At 29.0% G+C, this 17563-nt stretch overlaps 1 protein-coding gene across 1 annotated transcript; it reads left to right on the forward strand.

The window, feature by feature from the left end:
• Positions 1–578: 578 nt before the first annotated feature.
• On the forward strand, positions 579–12810 carry LOC136081613 (uncharacterized). Its single transcript, XM_065799068.1, has 6 exons — positions 579–754; positions 8031–8308; positions 8551–8940; positions 9197–9396; positions 10039–10198; positions 12603–12810. The coding sequence occupies exons 2-6, from the start codon at positions 8194–8196 to the stop codon at positions 12716–12718; spliced, it is 981 nt and encodes a 326-aa protein (XP_065655140.1). The 5' UTR covers positions 579–754; positions 8031–8193; the 3' UTR covers positions 12719–12810.
• Positions 12811–17563: the final 4753 nt, after the last annotated feature.

The following is a 17563-nucleotide window of genomic DNA, read 5'->3' on the forward strand; positions in this document are numbered from 1 at the left end:
CCATTGTCCCAGTTTTTACGGAGGAGAACCCAGCGCTAAACTAATTAAAATTAAAACTTTTAACGCGTTCTCCAGCGAAAAATCAGGACAATGGCAGCCCTAATTATAAGGTTTATTTTACGCTTACTTAATGACGTTTTTTGTTTTGATTTTTCGCAAAAATCCAAACAAACGAAAGTACTTTTCGTTAGTTTTAACAAATTATATGTTTTAAAGTTTGATGATGTCTTCTTTATACTAAATTAGCTAGCCAAATAGGAAAATTAATTTTATTAACATAATACATAACTGCTTTAAATAATATAAATTTTATTTAATCTACTTTTGTTATTTAATACTTTTGTTATCTATTTGTCTGGTTTCAAAATTTTTTCAAACAATATTTTGACAAAAGTATTGTCAAAATAAATAAAAATTCTTATAACAAGGTTTTTTTTGTTTATCAAAATTTTTGTAAAAGTATTGCTTTAAAAATTTTTGAATAACATGTGAATAACAGTTACTCACATTTAGTAAATATTTACATTCTTATTCTGAAAATGAAATAGAAAGTGAAATTTTTAAAATTTGGATAAAATAGAAATTAAAAATTTATTTATTTCAAAGGAATTCTTGCTAAATTTTTCATCAAAGAAAGTTTGGTCATAGACTACAATCTAGCTATTGTAATTACAGACTGGCCTTTCTTAAACTGTTTTTTTTCAAAACAAAGAATTAAAAAATTTTCAAAGAAAGTTTGCAAGTATGGAAATATGTAAGAATTTTTAATAAGTATTCATACAATTTTTACTTAATAAGAAATACTTCTCCATTTTTGATACAATGTATGTATGAATTAGTTCGTGACATACTACAATTTTATTTTAGACAAGTTACCAGACTGTGCCCACAGTTCACAACAGTACACCATACCCCAATTTCCAAAACAAAATAACATAGGTGGGTAGTGGTTCCATCTATAAGCCACAATAGCGAGTCCTACTTTCATACTAGTTAATTTTTTAAATAAAGACAATGTAGCACACATATTTTGCATTTTAAAAATTTTATTGAAACCAAATTTGATTGATCTTATTTTACTCATTTAAGTTTTACTCTTTTTTTTTTTTTTACCTACTTTTAATTAGTTTTACTTTTAATTGTAGCTTCCAGAGTATTGTCCGAAAACCCATTTAATAGCTTTTTAAATATTAAAGATGGCATTGTTTCCCTCAAATATCCAAATTTTGTCTTAACAAACAGCCATTATTTAGACATTTGCAAAGAAAAAGATAAACATGATTTGACATGGCAAAATCTCTCTGTATTTTTCACAACCTACTGTAAATACCCTATCACTAGAGTAATGCTTGCTAAGTGTCTTAGAAAATCAAAAGACCATGTTGAAAAACTGAATCGTGCCAAACATTTTACTTTAAGGAATTCTTATTTAAGCTCTGTTCTTTCTTTTTGTCCTGAAGTTCCTGAACTTAATAGTTTGCTACCTTCTGATAATTGTTCTATCAATACTTCTTGTAACTCTTGTGAATTAGTTACAGAAGATGTTTCTGCTTTTCAAAGTTCTATTACCCCAACTTCTATTGGGGTAATAGAACATGAAAATCTAGTTAATAATTCTGCTAATTGTGATTATATACCTATAAAGTAAAGAAATATAAACAAATGTAGCGAATTTAAAAGAAAATATCAAGCAATCTTGTTAAGATATAATGTCAGAAATGTCAACAAAAGAGACGCTAGAAAGGATTGTAGGATTAACCAATTGTTGCAAATAAATTTAAGATTAGAAAAAGAAATTGATATGGCTAGAAAGCGCTCACAATCAGATTGACAAAAGGGATGATATTTAAAGAAAAAAATTGAAAACGCTGTTTTGAAAACATCTGATAAAATGAATGATTCAATCTTAAAGGAGAGTTTAAATTACTTTGAAAATCTTACAGAAGAGCTTAAGGAAAGAGTTAACATTTTTGAAAAAAATGTAGTTGAAGTTTTTGAAGGAGTTAAAAATAATGATGAAATTCGCTCGGTATATTACAACCTTTTAAGTAAAAATGTTTCCATTAATAATGTTGAATCTGTTATCAGAATTGTACTACAAAAAATGGTTGGAATTTCATGTGGCGCACTTCCAAAAAAATCTTTGGCCGCTGAATTTTAGTTTAGTGAAATGAACCTTTTATCAAAAGCTCAAGTGAGAGAGGCTATGTTGAATAGTGCAAACAATGTTCTTCATACAGTTGGCACAAAGTATAATTTTAGGGAGGTTGGTAGTTTTCAAGTCACAACATCACCTGGTAGCTACACGTTTGGGATAGAAGATATGTTCTCGGGAGAGGCACATTATTTTGGAGAGCTAAGAAATTTACTCACTGATATGTCTCAGATATTTTGTCCAGAAAAGGAAAACTACGAGGATGATCTTAGGAAACTTATTTTTTCATTTAAATCTTTGATGACACGTTGATCGCACTATAGTTAATTCAAGTTTTTTTAGCCAATTTCAACATTGGAGAAAAGCAATTTTGCCTTTTGTTGTTGAAAACTATGATAAGCTTCCTTTAAATGAAAAATTAAAAATTTCTCAAATGTATCATGTTTTTTGTGACTTACACGTTATCCACAATCTTGGAATATACGCAGAAAAAGCACTCATAGAATGGGAAAAAGTGGTTGAGCAGGAAGGTAGTATTCATGGTGGTTTTAAAAATGGGCAAAACTCTCGCACTTTTGATATTTTGTATGAACTTTCAAAACTTACAACTTATAGACATGGTGATCAGCGTAATGGAAAAGCTGATGAATGGAAGGCATTTTTGCGTAAAAGGATTTCTAAAAATCTTATGGTTTCATTTCTGCATCATCGCTTTAACATCATATTTGTACTTGGTGGAGCAGCGTATTTTCATAAACATCACCTTAAAGAATTTGTTTTCAATCTTGATGGTTCAAATTTCCTTCATGAGTAAATTAGGCACGATATTGACAACATTATTTTTCACTCTTCAACTAGAGCTCTGGGAATTTTTAATAAACTAATATCAGGACCTCTTTTTCGTATTATTGAAGAGGAGGGTCATATATTTTCTTTGAATACCGTTTGGTCACAAATGTTCAATTATTTTGTTTGTTGTTCTTCTGATGCATCTAAAATGTTAAGTGGTTCTACATTTTTTGATGTCAAGTATCTCACCAAGGATGAAGTGTTTGATCATTTATTTTCCAACTGTAATGACCCACTTTTGGATGCCTTAACACAAGAATGTCTTGAAGTTATATGTTGCACATGTTCTGTTATGATTCAGAGTCAGTTAAGAGACCAGTTGCCTGGAGGAAAATATCACAACCCTGGTGATGATGTGCTTGAGGAAACTCAAAACTGTCCGCGTACTAATGTTGTGTCTGAACGTGATTTTGCTTCCTATGACCACATGTTAAAAATGAAACCTAACATGACAACAGTAGCTGCAGCTGGTGTCATCATATTTAACAACAACAAAACAGCTGTTTGGTTAAATGGAAAATCACAGGAAGACATTGAAAGGCTAGTTTTACCAGGCGAAATAGAAAAAGGTATATCAGAAAGTACAGAGCGAAAATATTGCAAATATATTGTAGTACAAAATTGATGAGATAGACAAGCGCAGCTTAGAAAAAGAAATAAAGGAACAAAAGACAAGCGAAGAGAAAGAGTTTTTGACAACAGAAATCGGAAAGGATAGAGGTTTAATTTTGTGTAAGGAGGATTTAGAAAAAATTTTAGGCACTGAAAATGAAATAGTAAAGAAGTTGCAAAGACAAATAAAATTTAGAAAAAAAGTACTACAGCAAAAATTTCCAGAAAATTGGTTGCAATTAGGAGAAAAGGAAAAAGGGGAAAATTACAAAAAGTTTGGTATTGAGGCATTAAAAACCAACCTGCTATCTATTTTTACATTTTTAAAAGAAGCTCCAGAACAACGCGCAATTACAATAAAATGTTCAGTTATCAGACAGATTGATGAAAGACAAGAAATGTTGTTAAAATTAAAAAAAAAAAGTCAGATTAGAGGGTGACGCTAGATTATTAATGGAAATTGGAAAAAAAATAAGAACAGGCACATCAAAGGGAGGGGTTCCAAAGTTTTTAGGAAAAAGAATTAAACATAAAATGGTAGATGATGATGGCAAAGATTTATGGTATTCGGGGCTCTTTGTAAGTGTTCTAGATGACAATGAATTTGATGAAGACTACGAGTTTCAGATACTATACGATGGATATGTAAGTTATACAATAATTTCAAAATGATGTACTATTTGGATTCCATGATTCCTTTATGCATATCTGTATGGTGTAATTATAATTAACCCCCAAATTTTATTTTCCGAAACTAAGTAAATAAGTGAAAACCATCAGTCTGTAAAATTGATTCTGATGATGATTCTGGTTAATCTCGTCAGATTAAAAAAAAAATGGATCATTATGAAAAATTTCTAGTCAAATTTAATAACGGTTCAAAAATATCAAATATATTCAAAGTCGATATGCCAAATTGGTATGTGCAGCCTTTTTGTAGTAATTTACTGACCGTTCTGTAAGTTATACAATAATTTCAAAATGATGTACTATTTGGATTCCATGATTCCTTTATGCATATTTGTATGGTGTAATTATATTATAACCCCAAATTTTATTTTCAAAAACTAAGTAAATAATTGAAAACTCTCAGTCCGTAAAATAGATGATTCTGGTAAATCTCATCCGATTAACAAAAAACTTTTGGGGTATTTTATTTTTTTATTTATGTTAGATCACTATGGAAAATTTAAAGTCAGATGTAATAATGGTTCAAAAGTTATTCTAAAGTCAATATGACACCAAAACTAAGTAAATAAGTTAAAACCCACAGTCTGTAAAATAGACGATTCTGGACAATCCATTCAGAATTAAATAAAAATATTTTGGTATATTATTTTCTTATATTTGGTGAGTCAATATGGAAAATTTCAAGTCAAATGTAATAATGGTTCAAGAATTATTCAATAGTCAATATGACTCCAAAACTAAGTAAATAAGTAAAAACCCTCAGTCTGTAAAATAGATGATTCTGGGCAATCCCAACAGAATTAAAAAAATTTTTTTTGTATATTATTAACTTATAGTTGTTGAATCAATATGGAAAATTTCAAGTCAAATGTAATAACGGTTCAAAAGTTATTCAAAAGTCAATATGATCCAAAAATACTCTCTTTTTCGGTGCCATATCACTGCAAATTTTCCATACTTAAGCCCTATACCTTTCATCAAAAAATCATCAATTTTTGCACTACAAAAAAATCAATAACTTTGGATCTGCTTAACTTCAAAGGTTGAATGACCCCTCATTTTTTAAGTCAAGTCAAGCTCTATACAATGATGTAAATTGTATATGCTTATTTGAATTATATAATCGTCTGAAATGGCTACTTTCAACAGGGTTGAAGAACTTAAAATTACTTAAGCTGAAAAAAAAAAAACATTCAACTGGATTGCCACTAAATCTTTTAATAGTATTCCTGATCATCCGACTTATTTACCATTATATCACCTTATTTCCAAGAAAAATGTTGTAATTTGCCACTATCTCAGATTGGGGCAAATTATAATAACAACCATGTTAAAAGTTTCTTTTGATGGACACATTTTTGTTTTTAACCACATTAATTTTAAATTTTAACCAATTTACTTCTCCTTCTCAAATAATGTTCTTTGAAAAATCAAAAAAATGTTTTAAGCTTCCTTGGTTATTGAGTATTTCATTATATATATTTTTATTTTTGTCAAAGAGACCGACATTTTCGATGGCGTCATCATCGTAATACTGTGTATCCTTTATCTGAAGTGGTTTCTCTCAGCCAACATAAAATGAACAATAATGAAGATATTCCAAATGTTAGCATTAATGAATATATTAGTTCAAATAATCAATGTTTTGATCTTAACTGCAGTTTTTCAAGTTCATGTAACAATGATAATAGCAGTGAGCATGGCAGCAGTTCTTTCAGTGAGCCAATTGATGATTCTGTTTTAGTGAGCAATGATGAGAATGATATTTCTGATATAAACTCTTGTGAATCAATTACAGGAAAACTTTCTGATAACTTGAATAAGTATAATGATTTCTTAGATTCCCAATTTTGTAAATCATTAAAACTTTGGTCATTGAAACATGGATGTACTCGACAATGTGTGAATGAATTGTTAGCACTTCTGATTGAAAAAGGTCATTCTTTACCCAAAGATTCTCATACGCTATTAGGTACAAAGAATAAAAACGATGTAGCTGTTGTTGTAGACAAGGCATATGTATATTTTGGAATAAAAAAAAATATTGAAAAAATTTTGAATTTACATGAATACCAATCACAGGATATTCGGTTAAATGTGAATTTAGATGGTCTTCCTATATGGAAATCTAGCTCATATCAATTATGGCCAATCTTAGTTCAGTTTGGAAAGTTTCAACCATTTATGGTAGCTTTATTTGGTGGCAAATCTAAACCAAAAATGACAAAGTTTCTTTCTGAATTTGTGCAAGAATTGAAGGAGCTCTCTAAATTAGTAGTAAACATGAACGGTAAACAATATAACTTATCAGTCTTTTGCTTTGTTTGTGATGCTCCGGCAAGAGCACTTTTAAAAGGCATTGTTCAGCATACTGGGTATTACTCTTGTGAAAGATGTACCCAAAGAAAATGTACTGTGTTTGATGATTTAGAAGAAAATGTTACTTTACGCAATAATGATATGTATCGTAACCATTCTTACTCCTTTCCAGATGTCAGTGGGAAGCAACATCAATACTGTTACTCATGTTTGCTTCCATTGCCAATTAATTTTATACAAGATTTTGTATTAGACTATATGCATTTAGTTTGTCTCGGAGTGGTGCGTTGTTTGTTACATTTTTTAAAAGGTGCATTTATTGGTATATTTGATGGTCGGTTGTCGTCCGTGCAGCAAAATATAATTTCTGAGCAGTTGTTAAAGTTTAATGGAAGATTGCCAAGTGACTTTGTCCGCCAACCAAGGTCAATATCAGAATTGAATTGGTGGAAAGCAACCGAGCTACGTAGTTTCCTTCTTTATACTGGTTTGGTTGCATTGAAAGGTGTATTAATTAAACAAAGTTACAAGCATTTTTTGACTTTGTTGCTTGCTATTCGAATTTTATGTGAGAAGAACACTATTAAACGTAATAGTAACATTGAGTCAGCAAGACAGCTGCTTAATTACTTTGTTAAGAATTCCAAAGAGCATTATGGCTCTTCTTTTAATGTATATAATGTACATGGACTGTTACACATTGCTGATGATGTGGAGTATTTTCAGTGCAGCTTGGATGAAATATCTGCTTTTCAGTTTGAAAACTACTTGTGTCAGATAAAGCGATTAATTCGTGGAAAACATAATTTAGTTATGCAAATTGTTTTGAGACTAAGTGAGCTTGAAGATACTCCATCTTTAAAGGAAGAAAGTATTTCAAAGATACGAGTTAGTGCAAAAGATTCATGTTTTTTGGTCTGAAATGGCATTGTGTTTGTCACTATTATATGTCAAGATGGAGGCTTCCAGTGTGATTTTTATCCAAAATCTGCACTTGAATATTTCTTTACTCATTTTGTTGACTCAAGAGACCTTGATATATATATCGTATTAAAGTAAATGCCTGCCCCATAAAATGTGTTATTCAAAGAACTGATCTAGTTCGAAAATGTGTATGCTTACCATATAGAAATAATTATGTTATAATACCTTTAACACAAGATATGTAAACATGCTTGAATGGTCTTAATAAGTTATTCTTATAGCTCTTTTAGTGTATTTTTATTCAATGTTTTAAATTTTCACTTGCTTTCAAAGTACTCACTTAAAATTCACTCTCTCCTACTTGCAGGTTTGTAGAGGAAGATATATTCCAGAGTTTTGGATAATAGTGACAAGGAATAAGTCTTTATGGACTAAGTTCATTAACTTTGCAATGAATAAATACTGTAAACTTATCTTTTAGATATTGGGCTGCATGTGTTGTCCTGGAAAATGGTTCAGAGTAAAAAACCATTGTGCCTTGTCTGTGGGTTGATACTTTACATCAGCAAATTTTCTGGCCATTAAACGAATCAAAGTCTTTGGATTTCTACTTTAAGGAATATGAATCACCAGACCCTAATTGGATGACATACCCAATAGTAGAGGTTTTGCTCCACCAAGGCACACGCGAGGAAGCACAGGAGTTGGTTGATTTTGCAACTACGGCTGAGGATGTATCATCTTCTGATGATGCCAATGGTATTTCATTAGTGTCTTCTTTTTTTCATTAGTTTTAATGAACTTTGAGGTGGTTTGTAACTCACATAACTTTTTCCACTGAGATAGTATAATATTCAGCAAATTTTTATTATGTTTTTCTACCTCAGATCCACAGAGTCTAAATAATAATAGGCAGAAAAAAATCTTAAATTGTAAATTAATTTCTTTGGATAACTAAGTGGCTACTCTGTCCAGGGTTTTAGAGTTGTATATTTTTTTAGTACTGCCAAAAAAACACCCACGAACTATAAGTCCAGTTTTGGAATTGAAGAAATTATACAATAAGAAGGAGCCTTCCACGGTTGTAAACATAAGTAAAAAGCACTCCCAAGAAAAGATTCTTCCTGTCTTTGCATCATCATCATCATCATCAACTTTTTTGAATTCGTCTATAAAAAGAATTAAGCGTACTATTCCAAAAAAAGACAATGAAAAAATTGCAGCACTCTCAGACACATCTCTCCATCTTTCAGCATCTTCACCCAGTAAAACTAGAAGAAAAGATTTTTCAGAAGCCCCTCCTCTTCCTCGCTCTGCTAACAAAAGTTTTAAAACACCTAAAAATATCTTTGCTGATTGTGGAGCCGGGTTTAAGGAAATGACAACTAAACGTAAATCCTTCTTTTAATACTTTGTTTTTTTGTCAATAGTCCTATTTCAATTTTTTATATTTAATTATAGTTTTTATTACCAAAAGTCAAGGTCTATTGATAATATAAATTTACAAATATATTTTAAATAATCAAAAGGTTTTTACTTATTAATTAGTCTTAATCTCTGTGATGTATAAAGAAAAAAAAGTCCTGGCGATTAATTAAATGATTGTAAATATAAATATTTTGATTACATAGTTTAATTATTTTTTAGAGTTCCAGTATGTTATGTTTATGAAAATGGAAAAATTAGAGGAAAACCAAACCCATATCATGAATATGTTGGCATCTCTGATTGATGGTGATGAACTTGATGCAAATGTTGGAGTAGAGGACCTTCAGCCTCTGTCATCTATAGAAGAGTTTGACTTAGAGGAAATTAAACTTGAAAATAAAACTTATCGCAATAAAAAGGTAGTTAAAACTTGTTATTAGTTTGTGCAACAAATACCTTTTTTAAGTAACTTTGAGATTAAATAATACCTTCTTATTTAATTTACATTTTATATGTTCATAATTTTATGTTGTTGATAGTACCATTCTAAGAGGTCTAAGAGTTGGCTGTTAAGTGGTAAGGGTGAACATTTTCAGGTAATTTTGATAGAAGGGGAAACCTAATTATCACATATTTTTTATTGTACTCATTATTTTAACAATGTAAAACGGTTTTTGAGAGAGTATGCCATATATAATTATATATATAGTAGTAATATCACAATAAAAATACTCAGTCCTGATCTGCAAAACAGGTTAATGCCAGAAAGGTCATCCGGTTTTAAAAAGTTGCTTCAACTCTTCCAGAAAGTCATTTAAATTAGAAAATGGCACCAAATCACACAAGTGTAGAAATATGGACCTTAAACATAACAAAAAAAAACAATTAAAAAAACAACAACATATTCATTATCATAAAATTTTGTGAACTGGAACTTGAATGAAAATTTATTGGTACTTATATGGTGAATTTATTTGCAAGTTTTAAATGGAATACTATATATTTCTCTATCAAAATAAAAATTTTATAAAACTTTTTACCACAAAACTACATTTTTATAGAAAATGGCTATAAAGGCGATTGGAGGAAAAGATGTACGAGCAAAGGTACGGCTTGGATTAGATGCCTTAATGGTTCGTAGTGTCCAAGATTTGTTTAGTAAAGATGGAAAAACTGGGAAAAGAGCGTTTTCAAAGACTATGCACTATCGTTGCTTGCTAAGTATGCATTTTCAATATTTCCATAAGGTTTACGGTAAGCACTAGGGTGTCCCAAAAACATAATTTTTTTTTTTTCTTTAGGATACTTTTAATTTTTTTCCCATTCTCTTAAGTCCACTAACACTAAAAATCAAAAGAAAAACAATTTTTGTAGCCAGGAAGTGATAGCTGTAAAATTTGAAAAATTGATTTTTTTGAAAATAAATGTCTGTTACATGTTGGATTAATATGTAATAAAATTTATTTTTATCTTTAATTTTGTTTTTAAAAAGTTATTAATGATGCCTAAGTACAGAATAGTGCTACTATGACTTTTTAAAAGCATATTTTGGTTTTTAGATTTGGGCTCGGGTATGTTTAGGCAAAATGAATAATACTTTCTTAGAATTTGATACATAAATATCTTTTTTCATGCATCAAGTAAACACCTTTAAGAATTCCGGTATTATTAGATTTGTGCTCAAAAACATAATTTAGAGCTTTAACAAAAGTTCTAAATTACGCTCACCAAAAGGGTGTACCAGAAATAGTTTTCTTTTTTCTTTTTGAGAACATTTCTAAAGTTTTTGCCATTCTCTGAAGTTCACTGAGGCTATTAATAACCAAAAAACAAAATCAGTTGTTTTTTGGTTATTAATAGCCTCAGTGATTTTTGTAAAATTTAAAAGAATCAAATCTTTTGAAAATTAATGTTGTTTTGTTATCAATATTACTTATCTTCTTAAGACATTTTTCTCATTTTTTTGTTTTTTAAACACTTATTGTTGAATAGTAAGATAGTAAGGTGAATAATATTATTATTAGTGTGATGCATGCTTTTATTTTATATGAATTTTGGGTTTTTGTAACAGGCTTGGTTACGCTTATTTAAATTATTTTAGGAGGCTCTTAATTATTCTTAAGCTTACAAATGTCTGCATGCTTGAAAACCTTGTGGTTAAGAAAAAAATCATCTATACTTATATATAAATATTTTTGTTTAGCAAAGCAATAACCACATTAAATGGTTTTCATGCATCAAATAAACACTAACGAAAATTTCAGTATTCTGCTCATAAACATGCCTGATTTAAAGTAACACGCAACAAAATGCTTATCACACACCTAATTTTTAAGCATAAACTGAGCCTTATATGTTCATAAATGTATAATTCTTATATAAAAAAATATGTAAAAGACAACTAGTTCACATAGCTTCTTGTGGTCCCCGTGTTAAATATCTCTGTGGTCAATGGCCTCTTGAGGAACTTTAGGGCCTCCCTTTTAATGTTGTTTAAAAACAACCTTTTGAAAAAACTTTACATCACTGCTTTCAATACTACAACACTGAAGTTCTTTTATGGAGTTTTTACCATCTTCACAACCTTCTCTGTTCTAATTTATATGCAGGCAACGAATGTTGGAGGGAGACATTTCTCATTTTGTAGAGGATCTTATTGATGAGAAGAAAAATAGCACAGGAAAGCACTATATGTAAGATTATATTAAGGCTGGTCACTCAGAGCGAGGTAGATAAGACGGAGCACATCAGGTTTGATTAGAATGCATAACAAGTTAGGTTGTTTTTTAAAAATATTAACAATAATTCATTCTATAGGTGTTTGGTAAATCCTTCATACTGCTTGCCTATAGGATGACTAAGAATGTATCCTAAGTGATGAATCAGGAAACGAAAAAGATGATTAAAATGGCACGTTTTAATTTGTCTGAGCAGTTTCATATGAGGAAACCAAAGCTACCAGTTGTTAGCAGGTCAACAGAGCTTACTAACCAGGGTTTCAATAGGTTGTGATTCATGCTTGTCGGAGCTTAATGAGCTGGTAGGATAGCTGGATTCATGTTGGGGAGTTAAAATAGCGGATAAAACGAAATTAGACTGTTAGACATTTTACATATTTAAAAAGTTTTCTTTGAAAAACGAAATTTTGCAGCTATCACTTTTACTGGAACAAAAAGTATTTTTTTGGTAATATTAGCCTATTTGGACCTCAGAGAATGGGAAAAAATTGAGAGGTATTTTTTTTTTTTGGGACACCCTAGTACACTAATCATTTCATGAATAAAGCTGAAGAAATTGAAAAATGTTTCTTCGTGCTAATTTTTGTATCATTAAAGACGTCCGTGAGCTAAAAGCTTATTGTGCTTTAGTATTAACTGCTTCCATAAAATTAAGTGAAATAACTCGATGACGTAGTGAAGTAATAATATAAAAATAATAATCCAAATTAAAAGTTTGTATTTAAAAAGTAAACATATTTAAAAAAATACAAGTTACATGAAAATGGCGTAAGCATGAAACACTTGTAATTTACAGTTAAAAAATTAAAAAAAAACATAGTTTCATTAGCAATTTGGTGATGTAAATATTATTGATATGTTTTTACAAAAAAAAGTTTTCCCTTTAGGAGCTTTTCTGGATCCTACAAAGAACTTGACAAAAGATTTAATCGATTTTAACGTTGGAGACTTACTCAAAAGAGCTGTTCGAAGTAGGGCTGGAAGTTTGAACGAAGAGTCTTAAGAGCCTTCTAATTAATGTTTTATTATCTTATTTTGTTTTATGCCTGTTTTAGCAGAATTTATTTTGGCGATTTAGATTTTTAAAATTAATAGTTAACAATTGTTGTTTTTTTTATGAATAAACATTGTTCTCTGACCCGAGAGAGAATTGTACTTACTGAAGAATATTACAAATTAACAATATAGTTAATTTGTTATTTACACCTTAAGGTGTAAATAACAAATTAACTATATTAAAAATATATTAAATATTTATATATTTTTTATATATATATTTTTTTATATATATTTTAATATATTAAATATTTATATATTAAATTAATTATGTTAAATAACAAATTGACTATATATAGTCATAAACAGCGGATTTTAACATCCCTATTTTATAAAAAAAACCTAAAATAAAAATATCCGTAAAACGGAGAAATTGGTGACGTCCTAGTGACGTCTTTATTTCGTTCCTTTGGGACGGAGGCAAAGCGTTTAATTTGGTACGTCCTTTGGACATCTCCGTTTCGTCCAGTTGGGACGTCCACTGGTCCAAAACGGATGTCTTTAGGACGTCCCACGGACGTCGTCTTGCCCACTGGGTAGTTTAAAAGTTGTAAAAATATTTTTCTAATTAAGCAACTATTGGAAAGCCTCAAATTGCCGCGGTAAGGATTGTTAATTCCCCTAACATCATACTAGAATAAAATCACGTGTTTTTATAAATTTAGATTTGGTCAGTATGCTTTGGTAATATTAGAACCTGGCATTTCATTCTGAATTATTGGCAAAAATTATAAACTTAATTGTCCACTTGTAAGGCCATCTCACATCAAGTTGGAATTGAAGTTTTGTATAACATTTAAGACTACGGAGAATTAGATTTGTCGAATATTGAATATAACATTAGTTGATCGAACTTTTAATTTTTTTTATAATGAACTTTTTTACTTTTTAATTCAATTTTTAACATTTTTTTATTTCTAATATAACAATAATAAAATTTCAAATATTTTTTTGACTTGGGGATACGATTTATTTGTTTTCAAAATTCATTACGTTATAATTTAACTCACATTGGTTTATGATTTAAAAACTTTATAATTTTTTGCATTGATTGCAATAATTTTTTAATGTTTTGCAATATTTTTAAACTGCTATTGCTACTCCAATTCGAAGCACATTTTTCCTTATTATTTTTCTTTAGATAATGTTCTATAAATAAGTGATCATCCATAGAGTTTTTTCTCGTTCATTTAAATCATAGAAACAAAAATGTTACATACTATAGCTAAATGTAATAAAAAAAGTTATTCACCCCTTGTACAGTAGTATTTTCAAAGTAATGATTTCAATTAGTATCATTTATTAAATTATTAAATAATTATCTCTGGTTGTAAACTATGTTTGATCACTAACCTTAACATCAGTTCGCAATAATCGCATTTGTTTCCAAAGCCAAAACATTTTTATCTTTCATTGTAAAAATTAAATACTAAATATCAAAAAAATATTCTTTCAGATATCTAAGATATCTAAGGTAAAAAATATTCTCTCAGATATCTAAGGTAGGAAAAAACACATGTTGCATGAAATACAAGTCGCTCACAAAGACAAAATCTCTTTCTTACGGATTCTTAGTTACCAGTATCTTAGCCTAAATGATCATTACGCATATTCGAAAAAATAAAATTATTCATACTTCTAAAATTAATATATAAGCAAATAAGATGTTATCTAGTTGTATATAAACAAAGGAGATGTTATTTATTTGTTGTAAAACCTGTTATATTTGTTTGGTTATTAAAAACCTGGAAAAAAAAAAGTAGAACTAAAGTTATTATTAATCTAGTTTTTTTTTTTTTCATAATAATCATTTAGTCTCATTAACTTGTTTTTAATGACATGCTTTACTTAATTGTTTTTAATGACATACTTTACTTGGTTGTTTATAATGACATACTTTACTCAAGGCCGTAGACAACTTTTTTGATGTTTGAGCTAAGCAACTTTGAAACATGAAGAAAACTCCATATTTAAGTATGTTCATATATATAAGGAATGAGGATGCTACGCAAAAAATTGCGGTGATTGGAGACTGGGAACAACAAAAACCCCAAAACGTTAGCCCCCCCCCTCCAGCCCAAAATAGGAGGGCATACTTTACTTGGTTGTTTTTAATGACATACTTTACTTGGTTGTTTTTACTTACTTCCTGCTTGATATACAATCTTAAAAGGTGTTATACCAACTTGCACAGCAAAAAGCATTAAAGATGAATCATTATGTTTAATAAAAGTTGTGATAAGGATTTTATGGTTCATATTGCTCTCATTTTGTTAAAAGTAACCCATTCAAACAGTAATAAATGTTTGTATTTTATACTTTAGTTTACATGAGTTTCTAGTTTGATATTTAAAATTAACAACTAAAAGAAAAGTTGTTAATTAATTGAAAGTTTTTTCAGATGGATTATCAATTAAAAATAATTAATCCAAAAACTTTGGTTCAAAAAGTTCTTGTATAAAACCATAAACATATACGTTTATGATTCTATTCAAGAACTTTGTGAATCTGCTGTAGTAGGAAAATATAAATAGCAAAGTAAATAGTTTTATATTCATGATAAAATACACAGACTAATGAAAGTATTGCTATAAGTAGGGTTACTTTTTCGAAGCGATAACCATTTTCATCTGTAGATCCAGCCAATCAACTTTCATAATAAAGTTTTAACCACTCAAGTAAAAGTAAAAATGCTTATAAAAGCTTTCCAAATTTTAAAGTAGTTTGATTTGTATTAAATGTTGAATTTAAAATGGCTTATGAAAACCTTAAAATTTTAATAATAGCTAGATTGTTGGTTTAATGGATTTTGTGATCAAAGTTTGGTGTTATTCTACCATTGTTGGCTGTTAAAATAACAACATAAAAAATTAAGCAATAATTAGAAAACTTGTCTTTCATTGAAATAACAACCACCAGAACTAAAACTAAAGGTTTTTTTCCCAATGCTTTTATTAATTCCTCGTCTCTGTCTGTTTGTCTGTGAGCATCAAATCTCGCAATCAATTTTTGAGTCACTTCTTGATGATAGATTTTCTTCAAATTTCGATTTCGTACTCTTGATGACAATACAATATTCAATAACTAGTTTTGAAACAAATCAATTAACTTAGTTAATTTTAATTAAGTTTACTTTTTATTTGAAAAGAAGAAGAATAATTTTTAAAATAAGTATATTATTTATTTTCTATTTATACGCGCATTTAGCTTATTTGAACCCCATTCGGATAAGGCGTCGACTTCGTAAACGGAATATTTGTGGTTCGAGACCCGTCTCTTCCTGAGTATTTTATTATTTTTTTTTACACACTTATACAGCCGAATCTTAATAAAATAAATTAGTAAGTTTTCCAAGAAGAATATCTTTTTTTTTCGCTCACCTCTATCTCAAATATCATTTTATCTTCTTAAGACAACATTGTTTCAAAGTATATTGAAATAAATTTAAATATATGTTAAACTGAGCATTTCAAAACAATTAACTAATTTGTTTATTGGTTATCATCGGTAAACTAGTTAATAAAGATTTAAATTTGTCTTTAATTAATTTTGAGGTGTTGATTTGATTTTTTTTTCTATGCTCTGTTGAACCATTTAACTTCGTAGGTATTTTTATGAAAAAACTATCAAAGTTAAATGGTTCAACAGAATTTTATAAAGTTTATTCTATTAGCCAAAACCTTTTGATCAAGAAAAAAAGAATGTTACAGTTTGTTGTTAAACATGAAGAAGTATAGTGTACATGATGTAAAAAATCTTTAAAGCATCAATAAACAAATATGGATTAATTACAAAATTATTTAATTATTAAATAATTAACAAAATTACAAATTATTTATAGACTATCATTAATTGTTCGATGTAATTAATTATGTTATGACATCACAATGAAAGTAACTGATGGCATCGCAATAGTACTTGAGGATATACATCTAAATTATTGATAAAGCAATTTAAGTCTACAACTCAGTTAAAAATAACATAAAAAATAGTGCCTCACGGTAACCCTAAACCTCAGATGTTCGGCATTATTTTTTCGAAAACCTCTACTTAGTTCAATACTCTATTATCAATTTTATCTTTATTTCATTCCACACTCTAAATCAATTTATTAATTCTTTATTTCATTCATCAAGTTATTTATCTTTATTTCATTCTAAATTCTCTATTTCATCTTTTCTCTATATTAAACAGTTTTTTTTGGTTATCAATATTCTCTCAGAAGACCTAACGATCCTGTCACAGAGCACCGCAGAAGAGTATTTATTTTTGAAGTTCATGCCGCCTTTTCTTACTGATGCCGCAAATATGGCCACAGCCGGCATAGAACTTTTTTTCATGAATTTTTAGATTGGGGAGTAAGTGCTCTAACCAATCTGCGCCACAATGGTTCTAAATCTAGCCTCTATTTTATTCTGTCCTCTATATCAATCAATCTTCCTCATTTCATCCTTAGTCTAAATAAATATAAAATTTTTATAAAATTTTGGTTTACCTTCAAAAAAAAAAAAAAATTAAGCATTAAATGTAAGCATTCGTTCCATAAATAATTCATTGGACGCAGTTTTTGACGTAATCAAATTTAAGTGTTTCTTAGCTTACTAACCTCAATGGGTAACGAATTGAAATTATTTATTTTTTGTATAATGCATATTTTACATACATATTGTCGCATGATTTGCAAAATTGTCTAAATAAAAATCTTTGAGCAATGTCAAATATCTGATTTGTAGATTTTATATTAAAATAAGCAACTTTATTTTTCATTTTTGTTCAAAATTTGGTTTAATAA

This window comes from Hydra vulgaris, chromosome 06 (genome assembly GCF_038396675.1).
Source record: "Hydra vulgaris chromosome 06, alternate assembly HydraT2T_AEP".
Lineage (NCBI taxonomy): Eukaryota > Metazoa > Cnidaria > Hydrozoa > Anthoathecata > Hydridae > Hydra > Hydra vulgaris.